This window comes from Pyrus communis, chromosome 5 (genome assembly GCF_041283825.1).
Source record: "Pyrus communis isolate YQ-2024b chromosome 5, ASM4128382v1, whole genome shotgun sequence".
Lineage (NCBI taxonomy): Eukaryota > Viridiplantae > Streptophyta > Magnoliopsida > Rosales > Rosaceae > Pyrus > Pyrus communis.
The window spans coordinates 15,306,402-15,322,724 of record NC_142569.1 but is presented as its reverse complement, the minus strand read 5'-3'; the positions used below and the strand labels follow the sequence as shown (position 1 = coordinate 15,322,724).

Here is a 16,323-nt window from a genome sequence, read left to right as displayed (position 1 = left end):
AATAAAATGGACTAGGTTATTTTTTCTTAGGGATGGAGATGCATTTAGCCTATTACTATTTATTGAGGTTTATCACTGTTTACTGAGTGAAAAAATATGTTGGATGCTGGCACATTTTTGCTAAGGGTGAAACTGCTTTAAAGAAATTAAAAAAAATTGTAAACCCCTAATTTCTTATTCTGTTAGGCTTTAGTTGGAGCAAGACTTTGTATTGTTTTCTTGGTGGGTGAGAAATTAGAAGAGAGAGAAGATGAGTGAGACGAAGAAGAAGCAGCTGCACCAGCAGCTAAGTAATAAAGATTTTATTGACTTTTTCGTATGAAAGTGTAACCTATCAAAGAAAATACTAGCATAGTTGATAGCCTACGATTTAAGACTTTTTAGTTTTTTATTTATTTATTTTTATTAAATGACAAATTTGTTAGATTAGACAGCTGATCAAATTTGAACTCACGTTGTAATGCAAAGACAATAATTCTCTTAAGGAAACGGATTCTCTCCGGATTCATTATGTGGAGATCCTAGGAATCCTCATATCTCAACCTTTCATCGTATATTGTGCTGTTAATTTTCGTCAGATACTATTTGTATTTAATTTTAAATAATAAAAGTTAAATGATTTTTTAACACACGATACACGATAAAAGACTAAGATGTGAGAATCCCTATGATCCACATGTAATGGATCCGGAGGGATCCGTTTCCTTCCCTTAACTACTGTGGTAGGGCCACTTGCGCCTATAATTCATGACTTGTTCCACCCTTATTTTTTTCTTGGACCACATGGACAAGGGTCTGCTCTGCTGTGCCCATTTTTCCAACGCCCACCATCAGCCTGGATCCTCGTTTCGACACCTGTATTCTGATTTAATGCCGTATAGCACAGGAGTTTGACTGCATTCAATGTTCCAACTTCTGCAAGTTTTCTTACGTATTTTTATGTCTCTGAAACTTGTTTGTTGATCTTTCTCTGCCGGTAATCCCACCGAGTTTCCCTTGGAGAATTCTGTATCAGAAACACCATAGGCGGTACTGCCTCCAGACTCTAACTCATTAGTTAACTACGCATAATCCCGATCTCTTGCATCTCTAAGATTGTTTATTTATGAGCAAGCCACATAACCCATATGCATATATATGTTTTGACTTGTGGGTTTGTACAGGTTATGGATATAGCTGCTTCTGCTTCTGCTGGTGGCGGCGGCGGCGGTGGTGGTGGACCTGGTGGTGCTGCTGATGTCCACCCTTCTCGAGAAAAGTATGATGTGTTTATTAGTTTCAGAGGTGAGGACACCCGAAATACTTTTACTAGCCATCTTCACGATGCCTTACTCCAGAAGAAAATTGAAATCTACATAGATTACAGACTTGTGAGAGGGAGTGAAATTGCACCTGCCCTTCTAGAAGCCATCGAGAAATCTACGCTTTCCTTGGTCATTTTCTCACAAAACTATGCATCTTCCACCTGGTGCTTGGATGAACTTGCGCACATACTAAACTGCAGGGAGACAGTTGATCAGATGGTCATACCTATTTTTTACGACATCAGTCCATCAGATGTACGAAAACAACAGGGGACTTATGCAGATGCATTTGCTCAACTTGAAATCCGTTTCAAGGACGGTATCGACAAGGTGCACAAGTGGAGGGCTGCTTTGACGACTGTTGCTAATCTATCTGGCTTCGATTACTCAAACAAAACTGGGTAACTAATTCTACGACTTCTTGTGATTTATACTCTTGAACATTTAATGCATACAGGAACAGTTAAGGAATACCTATTTACTAACTATTAGTTGTACATCATATAATTGCCAGGACGGAGGCCGATTTAGTTAAGAAAGTTGTCAACGAAATTTGGGGCAAATTGAATCAACAATCGTCAAGCAATTTAAAGGGCCTGGTGGGAATGGAAAGACGCATTGACCAAGTTGAGTCAACATTATGCATTGATTCACTTGATGTATACACTGTAGGTATTTGGGGCATGGGTGGCATTGGCAAGACCACCCTTGCTGATGCTGTGTTTCACCGACTCTCTTCTAAATTCGAAGCTTCTTGTTTTCTTAAAAATGTCAGGGAGAAATCAGAACAAACAGGTGGACTAGATCACTTGCGAAACACACTTGTTAGTGAGATATTAAAGGAGAAAGATCTAAATATCGGCACTCTGACTATAGGATCATATCTTGTTAGAAAGAGAATGGGAGGTACGAAGGTCCTCGTTGTTCTTGATGATGTAAATGATTCAAACCAATTAAATTTTCTAGCCGGAGATCCTGCTCTATTTGGCCCTGGAAGTAGAATCATTATAACGACTAGAGATAAGAGCCTACTTCAGAAAAGTGTTGATCATGATAAGATATGCAAGGTTCAGGAATTAAATTCTGATGAAGCTCTTCAACTCTTTCGTTTGTGTGCTTTCGAAAATAACATTTCTAGAGTCGATTGTACAGAGTTGTCAAAAATTGTGGTTGATTATTGTGGAGGCATTCCATTAGCTCTTCAAATTTTGGGTTCCTCATTCCTTCACTGTGAGAGCAAAGAAGATTGGCAGGATGAATGGAAAGAATTTCCAAGAGAAAAGATCTGGAAAGTGTTCAGATCAAGTTATGATGGATTAAAAGAAATTGAGAAGGAGGTATTTCTTGATATAGCATGTTTTTATCAAGGGAAAGATGAGTACATTGTAAAAGAAATGCTAGATATATGTGGTTTTCGTGAGGCAGGAATCAAAGTTCTGATTGATAAGTCTCTCATATCAATTTCAACAAATAACTGCTTGGAGATGCATAACTTGTTACAAGAAATGGGTAGGGCGATTGTTCACGAACAATGTATTGAAGAGCCCATAAAATGCAATAGATTATTCTTTGATGAGGATGTCAATCGGGATTTGAAAACTAATACGGTAAGATCTTCAAATGCATTCAGTTTCATGCAAATTTTTTGTATATTGTATTGTAACCACATTGATACTTTGTTCTTGATTCTCAGGGAAGTGCAACGGTACAAGCCATATTCCTTAACAGGTCTGAGATTATAGGGATACTCTTGAATCATGCAGACTTCGAAAAGATGTATGATCTAAGGTTGCTATACATTTATAATTCTAGCTGTAACAAGTACTGCAAAGTAAAAGTTTCTCTTCCCCATTCTCTTACTTATCTTGGCTGGGAGGGATACCCTTTCAAATCTTTGCCAACGAAACTTTGTCCGGAAAATCTTGTTGAGCTTCAAATGCGCAACAGCCAAGTTGAGCAACTTTGGAATGAGGGCCAGGTATGTATTGCTTATTATTAAATAAATGCGGTGTAGAGATCAGTTTATGTTATTAATTATTTCCAATTATCATTGATTTGTTACAGAATCTTAAGAACTTAAAAGTGATGGATCTCCATTTGTCCGTGCATCTGATTAAAGTTCCAGATCTCTCTCAAAGTCCAAACATTGAGCATATAGATCTTTACGGGTGTAAAAGTTTGGTTGAAATTCCTTCGTATTTTCCATGTCTTGACAAGCTTAGTTATCTTAACCTGACAGACTGCGCAAAACTCAAATATCTTTCGGAGATGCCAAGCAGTATTGAATACTTATATTTAGATAGCACTGCAATAGAGGAATTGCCTTCATCAGTTTGGTCTCTTGAAAAAATTCGGTGCTTAGAGCTTCCCAAGAACATACCAATATTAGACTTGAGTGGGAATGCGACTAATTGCAAAAATCTTGTGAGTCTCCTAGAGAGCATTTGCAAATTAAAGTCTCTGAAGAGCCTTGATCTGAGTGGAACCACAATTAGAAGCCTACCTGCAATCATTGGTAACTTAGAATCTCTTGAGAAACTTGATTTGAGTGGAACTGCAATTAGAAGCCTACCTGCAAGCATTGGTAATTTGGAATCTCTTGAGAAACTTGATCTGAGTGGAACCGCAGTTAAAAGCCTACCAGCAAGCATTGGTAATTTGGAATCTCTTGAGAAACTTGATCTGAGTGGAACCGCAATTAAAAGCCTACCTGCAAGCATTGGTAATTTGAAATCTCTTGTGAAACTTGATCTGAGTGGAACCGCAATAGAAGGGCTACCTGCAAGCATTGGCAATTTGAAATCTCTTAAGAAACTTGATCTGAGTGAAACCGCAATTGAAAGTCTACCTGCAAACATTGGTAATTTGGAATCTCTTGAGAACCTTGATCTGAGTGGAACCGCAATTAAGAGTCTACATGCAAGCATTGGTAAATTGGAATATCTTCAGAAATTTTATCTGAGTGGGACCGCAATTGAAAGCCTACCTGCAAGCATTGGTAATTTGAAATCTGTGGATAAACTTGATCTGAGTGAAAGCGCAATTAAAAGCCTACCTGCAAGCATTGGTAATTTGAAATCTCTTGAGAAACTTGATCTGAGTGGAACAGCAATTGAAAGCCTACCTGCAAGTATTGGTAGTTTGAAATCTCTTGAGAACCTAGATCTGAGTGGTACCGCAATTGAAAGCCTACCTGCAAGCTTTGACAATTTGAAATCGCTTGTGAAGCTTGATCTGAGTGGAACTGCATTTAAAAGCTTACCTACAATCATTGGTAATTTGAAATCTCTTGAGAAACTTGATCTGAGTGGAACCGCAATTGAAAGCCTACCTGCAAGCATTGGTAATTTGAAATCTCTTGAAAAACTTGATCTAAGTGGAACCGCTGTTGAAAGCCTACCTGCAAGCATAGGTAATTTGGAATCTCTTGAGAAACTTGACCTAAGTGGAACAGCAATTAAAAGCCTACCTACAAGCATTGGTAATTTGGAATCTCTTGAGAAACTTGATCTGAGTGGAACCACAATTGAAAGCCTACCTGCAAGCATTGGTAATTTGGAATCTCTTAAGAAACTTGATCTGAGTGGAACTGCAATTCAAAGCCTACCTGCAAGCATTGGTAATTTGAAATCTCTTGAGAAACTTGATCTGAGTGGAACCGCAATTAAAAGCCTACCTGCACGCATTGGTAATTTGAAATCCCTTGAGAAACTTGATCTGAGTGGAACTGCAATCAAGTGCCTACCTGCAAGCACCAAGGAAGCTTCTCGGCTGATTTCACTGGGGTTAACCAATTGCAGGAGCCTTGAATCTTTACCAGATCTCCCAGGGGTACGTTGGCTTGAAGCACATGGATGCACATCACTCAACAAAGTGCTGAGCTCAAAGACTGCACTTTCACTAGGTTGGGATGAATATAAACATTCTCAAGGGCTTCAAGAGCAACTTACATTTTCAAATTGCATAGGAATGGGAGGGGATGCTTGGCGTGATATATTGACTGATTCGCAGATAAGAATTATGCGAATGGCAACTGCGTTATCAAAGTATTTTACACAAGAAGAAATTGAAGTGGCATTTCATCTTGAATTTGAAGAAGAAAGTAATGTATGTCTCTCTGTCTCTGTCTCTCTCTTTCTGTGTTGTTAAATTGAATAACTCAGGTTCTCTGCTCTCTAACACATTTATTGATGAACAGGAATATGTTTTTAGATCTCCAGTTTGCATTGTATGTCCGGGAAGTACAATTCCAAGATGGTTTCCGAACGAAGTTGACAATTCTGCACTGACAATCAACCTTGGTTCAAACTTCTTTAACACTAGTTTTTTGGGTTTTGCTTATTCTGTTGTTGTTGCATTCGAGAATTATAATGTTGGAGGGAGTTTGAGGCTTGGGTGTAAAATCAATTTCAAAGGCTGTGGTGATCCTTTTATCTATCATCGGAGTTGCATGGTTGCCGAATATGCGGAAATCAATGACTGCAAGTTTGATACGCCTCACGTGTTCGTCTGGTTTAGTACCTTTGACCATGTAAAGCGAGGAAGCTACAATGGCGTTACCGAGGCCATATTTGACTTCTACCCAATAATAGAGGATCGTCCTGACGACGGAGCGGTTGATTGTTCCAATATTAAGGTGACGAAGTGTGGGATCTTCCCAATGTATGCTCCAATTGATTCTGCATTGAAATAAAAATGAAACAGGTGAGGTTGCTAAACAGGTCAGACGTGATCTAATTCTGTGAATTATATTGTAATTTTCATGCTGTTACTTTATTTGTGCTTCTGAGATACGGTATTCTGTTTATTATTGCAATTTTCAGGACTGAGGTTGATTTCATTGAGAGCGTTGTTGAATCGCACATCATGCATCAAGTAAGTTAGAGGGCCTTTGTTTGATTTAATGAAAGTCAAGGTGAGCAAATGTAGGCATTTTGGAGCAGGAAAGTCTAGTTTGCTGCTCTGTTTTTGGCTGAATGTTGTTGCTAGAGAGATTTTTTTTTTTCTTTTAATTATGCTTGCCATGTTCATTTACACTCAAATGTGAGGTTTATATACAAACCTCTAACCAGTTACAACCACATCTTCTTACCCGCATTTCGTCATTGCTTGGACGTATTTGCAGAAACTAAAAGTAGAAGAAGATACGACAACAAAGAGGCGTGGTGATGAGTTGAAGCAAGTTGGAGCTAAATTTTGAGCCCTTGTAAGGAGCAAGAAGAGCTACGTCCTCAGAGAAGGAATGCGAAAGAAAAAAAAATGAAGTTGCATATCAGTCGTGTTTATAGATCCCAAAATGCGGCAGCTGACGCTCTTGTAGATTCGTGTCTCTCTCTCACTCTTGTTGTGGATTTTTTTCGTATCAGCTCTTGGAATGGAACCCTAGAAATAATTCCTAATTCTGTCATTCTAGTACATGATTGTTACTGCTCATATATCTCCAATATAATGCGAAGATAGGTATGTGTTTCTACATGGTTTGGGTGTGAAAGAAGAATTTTCAACTTCAGTCTCCTAAAATATTGTCTACCTAATCCATTAAAGAATAAAGAGGCAAAACAGCATGAACATGGAGTTGGGACATCTCTATGAACCCATTATTTCAGCTTGAAAAGCTGCATGAACTAATAGTATAGGAATAAAGAAATAATATAGACGATAAACAAATTAGAAAAACGAAATAATAAGGAAGTTCTACCGCTGATTTGTATATTTTGGACAATGAGCAATTCAGTAGCTCTAAACTTGCAAAACGTTATGAACTCAACTCTTGAACACCCAATTTTCTTATTGTAAATAAGTTTTAATTCCACATGTATGTAAATAGTATTGTCTATCGTATATACATTGAGAACTTTCAACATGTTTTATATGGTTTTATAACTCGCAACATCGTGCAGGCAATTCTTGCTAGTTCGTAACTTAGAATGGTGGAATTCATGAGATGATCAGTTGTCCTTTCTATTTAGGATGGTCTGACTCTAATTTAAATCCACATCACGTGTTTGTGACCTATAATGCTTTGAACATGACGAAGATGCTAAATACTCCAACTGATTTTTACAGACATGCTACTGGGGCCTATATATGTTCATTTCTGGCCAATGAGTGTTTCCGGCCAACCCACTTCCTATGTGAAGGTGGAAAATCATATATGTTGACCAGCTTTCCCGACAAATGTAAAGTTTCCTCAAGCAAACTCACTTGACCCAACGAAAAATTGTTCGTCGGGCCAAGTTTTGTCAGACAAATAGTATTTTATGGTAGTGTTTGTCGCGTAAAGGTTCCCATTTTACGTGCCAAGGTTTTCTATTGGCCCCAAAATTTTACCAGACAATCGTTGCTTTACCTCTTGAATTATGTTTGTCGAGCAGAAGTTGTAAACTAAACCTAAACAATCAAGCAATAATCAAACACACCAAGCAATTTCAGAGTTCCTCCAATATAAGAGTACCTCTCTAACAACGGAAGCTTTATTGATTACCAACAAATACAAGGGAACTCACAAACACAAAGTATTCTCAAGTACACAAACTTATGCCTCTCAAAACTCTCTACTCAAACTCTATCCCACATCCATCTATTTATACTAATAGATGTCATGGGTTTACACAAAGTCCCTAGAATATAGAAAACCAAATACTATACTAAAACCGAATCCCAAACAAACTAGGAAACATAAATTCAAATATCTTGCGTCCAAGATATCTCAATCCTTCTTTGATTCTTGTTTTAGTTTAGGCATGTTGATTTAATGTCAAATCCAACAATCTCCACCTTTGAATTAAATCCATAACGAGGCATCTAACAACTTTCGTTGCTTCACCACCATATCACAAGATCAAACTTGCTTCAACTGCACCAAATCCAGGCAGTGCTCAAACTTGGCTACATTAACCACATTTGCCAACATGTCGGCTGGATTGTCTTCTGAAGCAACCTTTTTGAGACAAATCTCACTTTTAGCTACCGCTTATCTCGCAAAATGATAGTGCTTAATCCTAGCATGACGTACCTGATATCTAGCCAAATAAATGGCACTTTGGTTGTCATAATATACATCCAACTTGTGTTGTTCCACACCTAAGTCTCCTAACAACCCCAGAGTCCACATTGCTTCTTTGATAGCTTCAACGATTGCCATGTATTCTGCTTCTGTGGTTGATAGTGCCACCGTTGGTTGTAATATTAATCTCAAGCATATAAGACCCTTTGCCATAGTAAACATGTACCCAGGCTTCGATCTTTTCTTGTCTAAATCACTAGCAAAGTCTTAGTCCACATATCCAATTGAGAACTTATCAATTCCTTCATCACATCTTTCAAAACAAATACCTTTGTCCCTTGTTCCATGTAAATGCCTTAGTATCCACTTAGCAGCATTCCAATGCTCTCTTCTAGGATTATGCATGAACTTGCTAACAATTCCAGCTGCATGTGCTATATCAAGATGAGTGTACACCATCGCATACATTAATCCTCTAACCAAATTAGCATATGGAACACCCTTCATTTTCATCTTTTCTTCATTAGTTTTGGGACATTGTTGGATGCTCAACTTGAAGTGAGCACCTAATGGAGTTCCCACATGCTTAGTGTCTTCTTTTATTCCAAACTTTTGTAACAACGTCTCAAGATACTGCTTTTGAGACAAACACACCAAACCTTTTTGTCTATCCATTGTGATCTCCATTCCCAATATTTTCTTGGCTTCACCAAGATCCTTCATTTTGAACTTCCTTTTCATTTGCTCCTTTAACTTTTCTATCTCTGAAATATTACTATAGGTTATGAGCATGTCATCCACATAGATTAACAAGTACACGAATGAACCATCTTTCAACTTCTTGTGATAAACACAGTAATCATAGTGACTTCTTGTATTGTCTTGACCGTTCATAAACTTGTCAAATCTTAAATACCATTGCTTGGCTGACTGCTTCAAACCATAAAGAGATTTTCTGAGCTTCTAAACCAATCTTTCTTTGCCCTTTTCTTGATACTCCTCGGGTTGTCTCATATAAATCTCATCATAATGAAGGAATGCAGTCTTGACGTTTAGGGCAAGCAATATTCGAATGGATGAATTGACACGCCCCTACCCTGATATCCCCATATACTAGGGTAGACACGTGCTGGCCGATACCTAAGGGTGACGAAGCCATTTAAAACATGCATACAAATAAAATATATGCAATTAGAACAGTTAAACCATAGCAGGAACATGTTCAGAGCATACAACTACTAAGAATAATGTGGAAGGATTACTAGGAAAAAATACGAACAAGGGAATGATACCGATACTGAAGAAACTCGAAGATACCTATGCCATAAAACCTAACGCCGTGATCATGTGCCTCAATCCTAACTCTTAAGGGGGCGCAAAAACAAAACAGGTGAGTGGACCAAAGTTATAATAATAATACTAGTAATAGGAAAACCATTTTCTTTATGAACATACTAAACCCCTGTTTTGAAAAACATATATAATACTACATATAGGTTTTATAAAAACCCTAGCATGCCACGTAAAACCTTTGTAAAACATGTATGTGTAAAACCATGCTCAATAATGCTGAAAACGTCACCCGAAGGCAATTCAGTAAATCTCATCAATGAAGTACCCAATTAGGGGTACCTGTCCATCACCCAAAGGTAAAGCTGAATAACATGTCCATCACCTGCAGGTGAAGCTGAATCAAATAGCATAACATCCACACCGATACTAGCCATGGCTAGTGAAGCTGTCCGACACCGCTTTCGGCGGTGAAGCTGGGGGTATATAATATATCATATCTCACTCCTCCATCATCTGTGTCCTATGGCCATAGACATAATACCCGTGGTGTGCAGATGTGCCGTATGACAATCCACTAGATAGTACAAAAAAACATATCTCAAAATCTCATATCATAAATCCAAGATATATCACCAAAACTCAAGAGTTCGAAAACTCATTATATAAATTGTATATAAAACATATTCGTAAATCCAAGGAGTTTCATATATGCAATTCCAATAATTCATAACCGTTATTAAACGCAAATTTGATCAATTATAAATATTCCGTAAAACAATTTAATTAAATCATGAATTCTATATAAACCATAATTATAGAAATCCGGAAAACATAATATAAAACATATTAAATGCACAAAATATGAAATGCATGCTAGGCTAATATTTTATAAAAATATATAAGTTATGAAGGGGTCCACTCACTAGTTTTCCATTGCCTGAAAGCCACTTGAACCATCAAGAATAACATTGCTTCCCGCCAACACGTCTAAACACAATTTAGGACTATTTAGCAAAACTCTACTAAAACGTTATAATTTTGGAAAATGGATTGTGGATTTGGATTCGGCACGTTGAGGAATCTCGGATTTTTCCTCCCCGCGTGGCGGTCGGCCGCCCTAATTAGTCGGAAAATCCAACAACTCAAAAAATTCTCAAATTTTATAGGAAGGAAGATCTCGATGAGTGGAGCAACATTCATACATGTGACTAAGGCCAATTTGGCCGGGAAAAGCCCCAATTTCACTAAAACCCGTTGGAAACCCTAAAAATGGTGTTTCTTGATTCGTCCTCAAATCGACTTCGACGCTCCAACCAATTATTAGGCATTGTTCCTAAGCTCAAGGAAAGTACATTTGGTGGTGGAAATTAAACGAAATCATTGCAGGAATGGCGGATTCACTGCCGTGGGTGCTGTGACATCCCGTCCAGAAATTATCTAAAACGTGCATGTGAAATGACCCTTTTACCCCTAGTTTGTTTTCATTACATTATTGGTTGTTTTGTGTGGTGTGGCATGTGTTGGGCCACACACACACACAATGTCACTCTCACTCTCACTGTCTCTCTGTCCCTTTCTCTGTCTTTCCCCCCGAGAACCCCATTCCTTCTTCTTACTTCTGAAAACGTACGGACACACACACGATTCACCCACAGATCGAAGGAACCAGGACCACATTCGAGCTCGTGGGGTAGAAAGGAGTGCAGCTGTACCATTTTCAGGTGAGAAAACCACCGTTTTCACGTAGATTTCACGAGGTCCGTTTGGGGTACTATTCATGCAAACTTATTTCACCACGTTTTTGGGATTTTGAAGCTGAAATTGAAATCGAACTCTCAGAAACAAATTCTTTTTCTTTTTTTCATTAATATTAATGTGTATGAATCAAAATCCAACCACTAAACATATATCTACATTTTTTTGCCAAAATAACACTGAATCCTCACTTAAAAACTTTAACAAAAAAAAGTAAGAAAAATTACTATACCAAAATGAATTATTTACGTCATGATTTCCATAGATTGAAATCACGAGAGATATGTAACATCCCACATCGACCAATGGAGAGGGGGTGATGTGCCTTATATTTTACATGCCCACCTCCATATAGCACGAGGCATTTTGGGAGTTCGCTAGCTTCGGGTTCCGTAGGAACTCCGAAGTTAAGCGAGTTTGGGTTACAGCAATCCCAGGATGGGTGATCCCATAGGAAATTGCTTGTGAGTTCCTAGAAATAAAACCGTAAGGGCGTGGTCGGGGCCCAAAGCGGACAATATTGTGCTACGGCGGAGTCGAGCCCAGGATGTGGTGGAGCCCGGGTTGGGATGTGACAATTTGGTATCAGAGCCGCTCCCTGGCTGGAAGTGTGCTGACGAGGATGTTGGGCCCCTAAGGGGGGCGGATTGTAACATCCCACATCGACCAGCGGATAGGGGGTGAAATGCCTTGTATGTACATACCCACCTCCATATAGCACAAGGCCTTTTGGGAGCTCATTGGTTTCGGGTTCCGTAGGAACTCTGAAGTTAAGCGAGTTTGGGCTAGAGCAACCCCAAGATGGGTGACCCCCTGGGAAGTTGCTCGTGAGTTCCCAAAAAAAAAAAAAAAAAAAAAAAAAAAACTGTGAGGGCGTGGTTAGGGCCCAAAGTGGAACATCCCACATCAACCAATGGAGAAGGGGTGATGTGCCTTATATGTACATGCCCACCTCCATATAGCACGAGGCTTTTGGGGAGTTCACTGGCTTCGAGTTCCGCAAGAACTCCGAAGTTAAGCGAGTTTGGGCAAGAGCAATCCCAAGATGGGTGACCCCCTGGGAAGTTGCTCGTGAGTTCCCAAAAACAAAACCATGAGGGTGTGGTCGGGGCCTAAAGCGGATAATATTGTGCTACGACGGAGTTGAGCCCAGAATGTGGTGGAGCCCAGGTCGGGATGTGACAAGATGACCATAAAACCAACAACTATGACTACTCGAAACACTCGAAACAAGTTTTTGATTAATAGAAACCAAGACTTAATTAAGCAAAAACCAAACAAACCAGCAGCCTATGCAGAGAGACGGTGAAGTGGAAGTGATTGGTTCAACCCTTGTTAGGGCACTTCCTCGCGCAATGGCCGGACTCAGCGCACTAGTAGAAGCCTCCAAAAGCACCTTCTCCTCCACCACCACTACAATGGCCACCTCTATAGTAACCTCCGCCGCCATGGCTTCCACCTCCTGATAGCAGTCCCTCGCCACACCTGAAGAGAGAATGTGAATAGAAAGAAAGAATGAGTTAAAATACATTTTTATCCCTGCATTAAATTGAAAATCTAACTTTTGGACTAAATTTGCTAACAGACTACACCATAAAGGTTTAAATCCTAATTATTTTACCATGAGGGTTATCTTCCGATTACCTTATCATCACAGAGACCATTTATCCGATTAGGCCTATTTTATTAACTCCAAACCATCTTCTATTCTGACTCATTTTCGCCAAAACCAATCCTTCTAACTTTTTAATTCTTTTTTGGGTAATATTTTATGATTCGTTTTTTTTTTTGAACCACACCATATAATTATGTAACCTTACGCATATATTCTTCTTTTTGAAAATACTATATAGTAAATTAAATTAAATTATATAATATATAATAAATTTACTTAAATCTGTCTAAACTGTTTAGGAGTTACCACCACCCGACTAGTGTCTAGCGTTTTTTCGAACTTTGCTCTCAAATCTCCAGATCCTCCACCTCCTCCACCTCCTCATCCTCCGTCAAGTACTATGCCAGAGTCTCCTCCTCAATCGTCAAGTTCTTCGTACGTCGATCGGCCGAGAAGCCTTTGTAGTGAAAAGATGAAGATGTGGCTGAGAAGCTAAAAAAATTCTTGGTTTTATTTTTTTATTTTTTCTGAAAATTTTCTGGGTTTTGTTGTTTAATGTCAATGGCGATTACATTCACCTTCTTTCTCCAGAAACTTCTTCACCATCTCCATACTTGTTTGCTCAGTTCCTTCTTTCTTCATTTCAACTATTGCCTTCAGTTCTAACACCCAAAATTAACCATCTCCAAAAACATAATAACAAAATTTCCCAAATACTTTTCAGAGAACAAAAACAACCAAATTCAAGAGCAATTTATCAAAATTCCAGATTTATTCACGAATTATTCTCTAAAAAACAAAACCTGTTTCATGACTTTACAAAATTGTCCTTCAATTTCATGATTTGGATATGTTGGAATGTTGAATTGTTTGTTTTGGGCTTCGGTAGTAATCTTATTACAGTTTTTTTGGTGTCGATTTTGTTGGTGAAAACGATGAAATGTGGAGAAATGATGAAAAAGTGTTGAGCCTCAGATTTCTGGTTTTTTAGAATGGCCTTAAAGATTTGTAGTTTATAAATCTTTGACTTGAACCTAGATTCTGGAAATTCCACTAAAAATTATTTTTTTTAGTGGTATGTATATGATATGCTCACAAATCTGAGCCAACCCAAAAATCCAAAGCTCATAGCTCTCTCTTCGAAATTAGAAAAATAAAGTCATCACTTGTGAGTTTTTACAATTTATATGAGGGTATTTCATCACTTCAGTTTTGTGCATGGTGGGCACGACTTGTGCATGACCGATTTGTCTTATTTCAATCCTAAGATTAAGAAAATTGGTTATTTTTGGCAATTTCCCTAATTTCTTTGAAGTTGTGTAGATTGGGCTATGTTAATAAGTATATTTGTGAGGGGTATTGCTAGTATTTTAAAAATTGTTGCCATATTTTTGATCTGGGCTTTAGATATTTTTGTATTTTTATCTTATTTTATCGGGCATAGATTTTAGATTTGGACAAACTTTTGGTGGTATTAAGAGATTTTACATTTGGACAAGTTTTTATAAAGTTGACTTTTGAATCATTGAAACTATTGTGGAAAGAAATCAAATGCGCAGTTAGTGGCATATTAAATTATTGACCGGTTAGTGCTTATACATTATGTAAGAATTATGGAAACTAGATTTTAATTCTTAAATAAGATAAAGTTTAGAAAAATGTCTTATACAAGATTAAAAATTGATTTTAGTTCGTAGACTCTATTTAATACCGGTATATGTATTCAATGTCTCTTTATATATATATATATATATATAATTTTATGGTGTTCATAAATTAAATTTTAGGAAAAATAATGTTTTTGCATATTTTTCTTATATGCCACTAATTTACTACAATATATTTAGGTACAAACATTTTAATACCATAGCTTAGTATAATATGTTAAGTACGGACATTTCGGTGCACTAGTTTAGTATAATATATTTAGGTACCGGCATTTTGGTACACTAGTTTAGTATCATATATTTAGGTATGGAATTTTCTGTACACTTATGTTTTTGCATTTTTTTCTTGTGTGCCTGTTGACCCTTAAAACTACTTTCAGTACAATATATTTAGTACATTGATTTGGTAAAATATATATGATACAAACATTTAGGTATACTAATTAGAGGAAGTTAAATAAAATTAATGAATTAAAATGTGTATAATAATAAATTTAAAATTTAATGTAATGACATTAAATAAGATATCTATTAAATATTAAAACAAAAATATAATATTAATTTGAATTAAGTACACATTAAATAGACTGGCAATTTCTTACACAACCCGTTAATATGACACGAGAATAACGGGTTTCTAGTCAACATGATAACTAATTGGGTCGCATGATAAGAACCCATTAATAAAGAATCCTTAACAGGTTTACATGAAGGTGACACGCGGGTAATCTGTTTCGACATGTTAAGGAAAAAGTTGTTTGATGATTTTAATTTTTAAACTACTAAAAAAACTTACTATAAATGCAACAGACATAGTGTATAGTAACCTATTTCGACACGTTAAAGAAAAAGTTTTTTGATGATTTTAATTTTTTAAACTACTAAAAAAACTTACCATAAATACAATAGACATCGTGTATATGTATATATTTTTGAACAAAGGATAGTATATACTAAGGAGGAGGGGGTTGGGCTTAGCCTCACAATGAGCTAACAATAATGTGGTTCAAATTCGCCCTTGGCAAAAATTGAACGTAAGACCTCTCACTTACAAGTGAAGAGGAATACCACCAGATCGTTGTTAGGCTAAGCCCACCCCTCCCTCCCCTTAGTGTAGATAATATCGATTGTTCAAAAAAAAAAATGTATAATTGATATTATTCTATATAAATTTTAAAAAAAATTAAGTTTTATTTATTTTTATAGTATACTATAGGCAAAGAGTGAGATTAAAAAAATTATAAAACACATTAAAATAAAAGTATCAAGTAATTTAAAAATACAAACACATTAAAAAATTATAATAATTAATTTATAAGTGCGAAAATTATATGCAAAGCCTCGTGATCGCATCATCTATGCTGTGAGTATGGGTACATCATTGTTTGAATTTTAAAACCATACAAACTCTCATTAATAGTATTTTTAAGGGAGTTCAAAATAAATAAGATTCATAATCATTATTATACAAGTCTAAAATATGTGAAAGCATAAACCTGCAAGGTTCCTCAACCTTGAAATGCAACTTCTTTCATTTTGCATATCCTTGAACATTTGGTATTTTATGGTAATGTACTAATATTTTTTCATTAGACTCTTATTTTGGAGAATATAATACTTGAAAGACAAATGTTGGTTTTTATTTATTTATTTTATGTTTTGGAGTAATATTTGTATGATAAT

At 36.9% G+C, this 16,323-nt stretch overlaps 1 protein-coding gene across 7 annotated transcripts; it reads left to right on the top strand.

Annotated features, from left to right (window-relative positions):
• The first annotated feature begins 908 nt into the window (after positions 1 to 908).
• LOC137727150 (TMV resistance protein N-like) lies at positions 909 to 6,719 on the top strand. Of its 7 annotated transcripts, none has more exons than XR_015962809.1 (8): positions 909 to 1,029; positions 1,164 to 1,705; positions 1,819 to 2,911; positions 2,998 to 3,282; positions 3,369 to 5,411; positions 5,503 to 6,008; positions 6,128 to 6,179; positions 6,430 to 6,719. XR_015962809.1 is itself a non-coding variant. In XM_088694546.1 (6 exons), the coding sequence occupies exons 1-5, from the start codon at positions 1,128 to 1,130 to the stop codon at positions 5,995 to 5,997; spliced, it is 4,494 nt and encodes a 1,497-aa protein (XP_088550672.1). In that variant the 3' UTR covers positions 5,998 to 6,008; positions 6,128 to 6,263. The 7 variants fall into 7 exon arrangements, 1 of the variants encoding a protein (XP_088550672.1); XR_015962808.1 differs by having other exon boundaries at positions 5,503 to 6,025; positions 6,128 to 6,219; XR_015962807.1 differs by lacking the exon at positions 909 to 1,029 and having other exon boundaries at positions 1,128 to 1,705.
• The last annotated feature ends 9,604 nt before the right edge of the window (positions 6,720 to 16,323 follow it).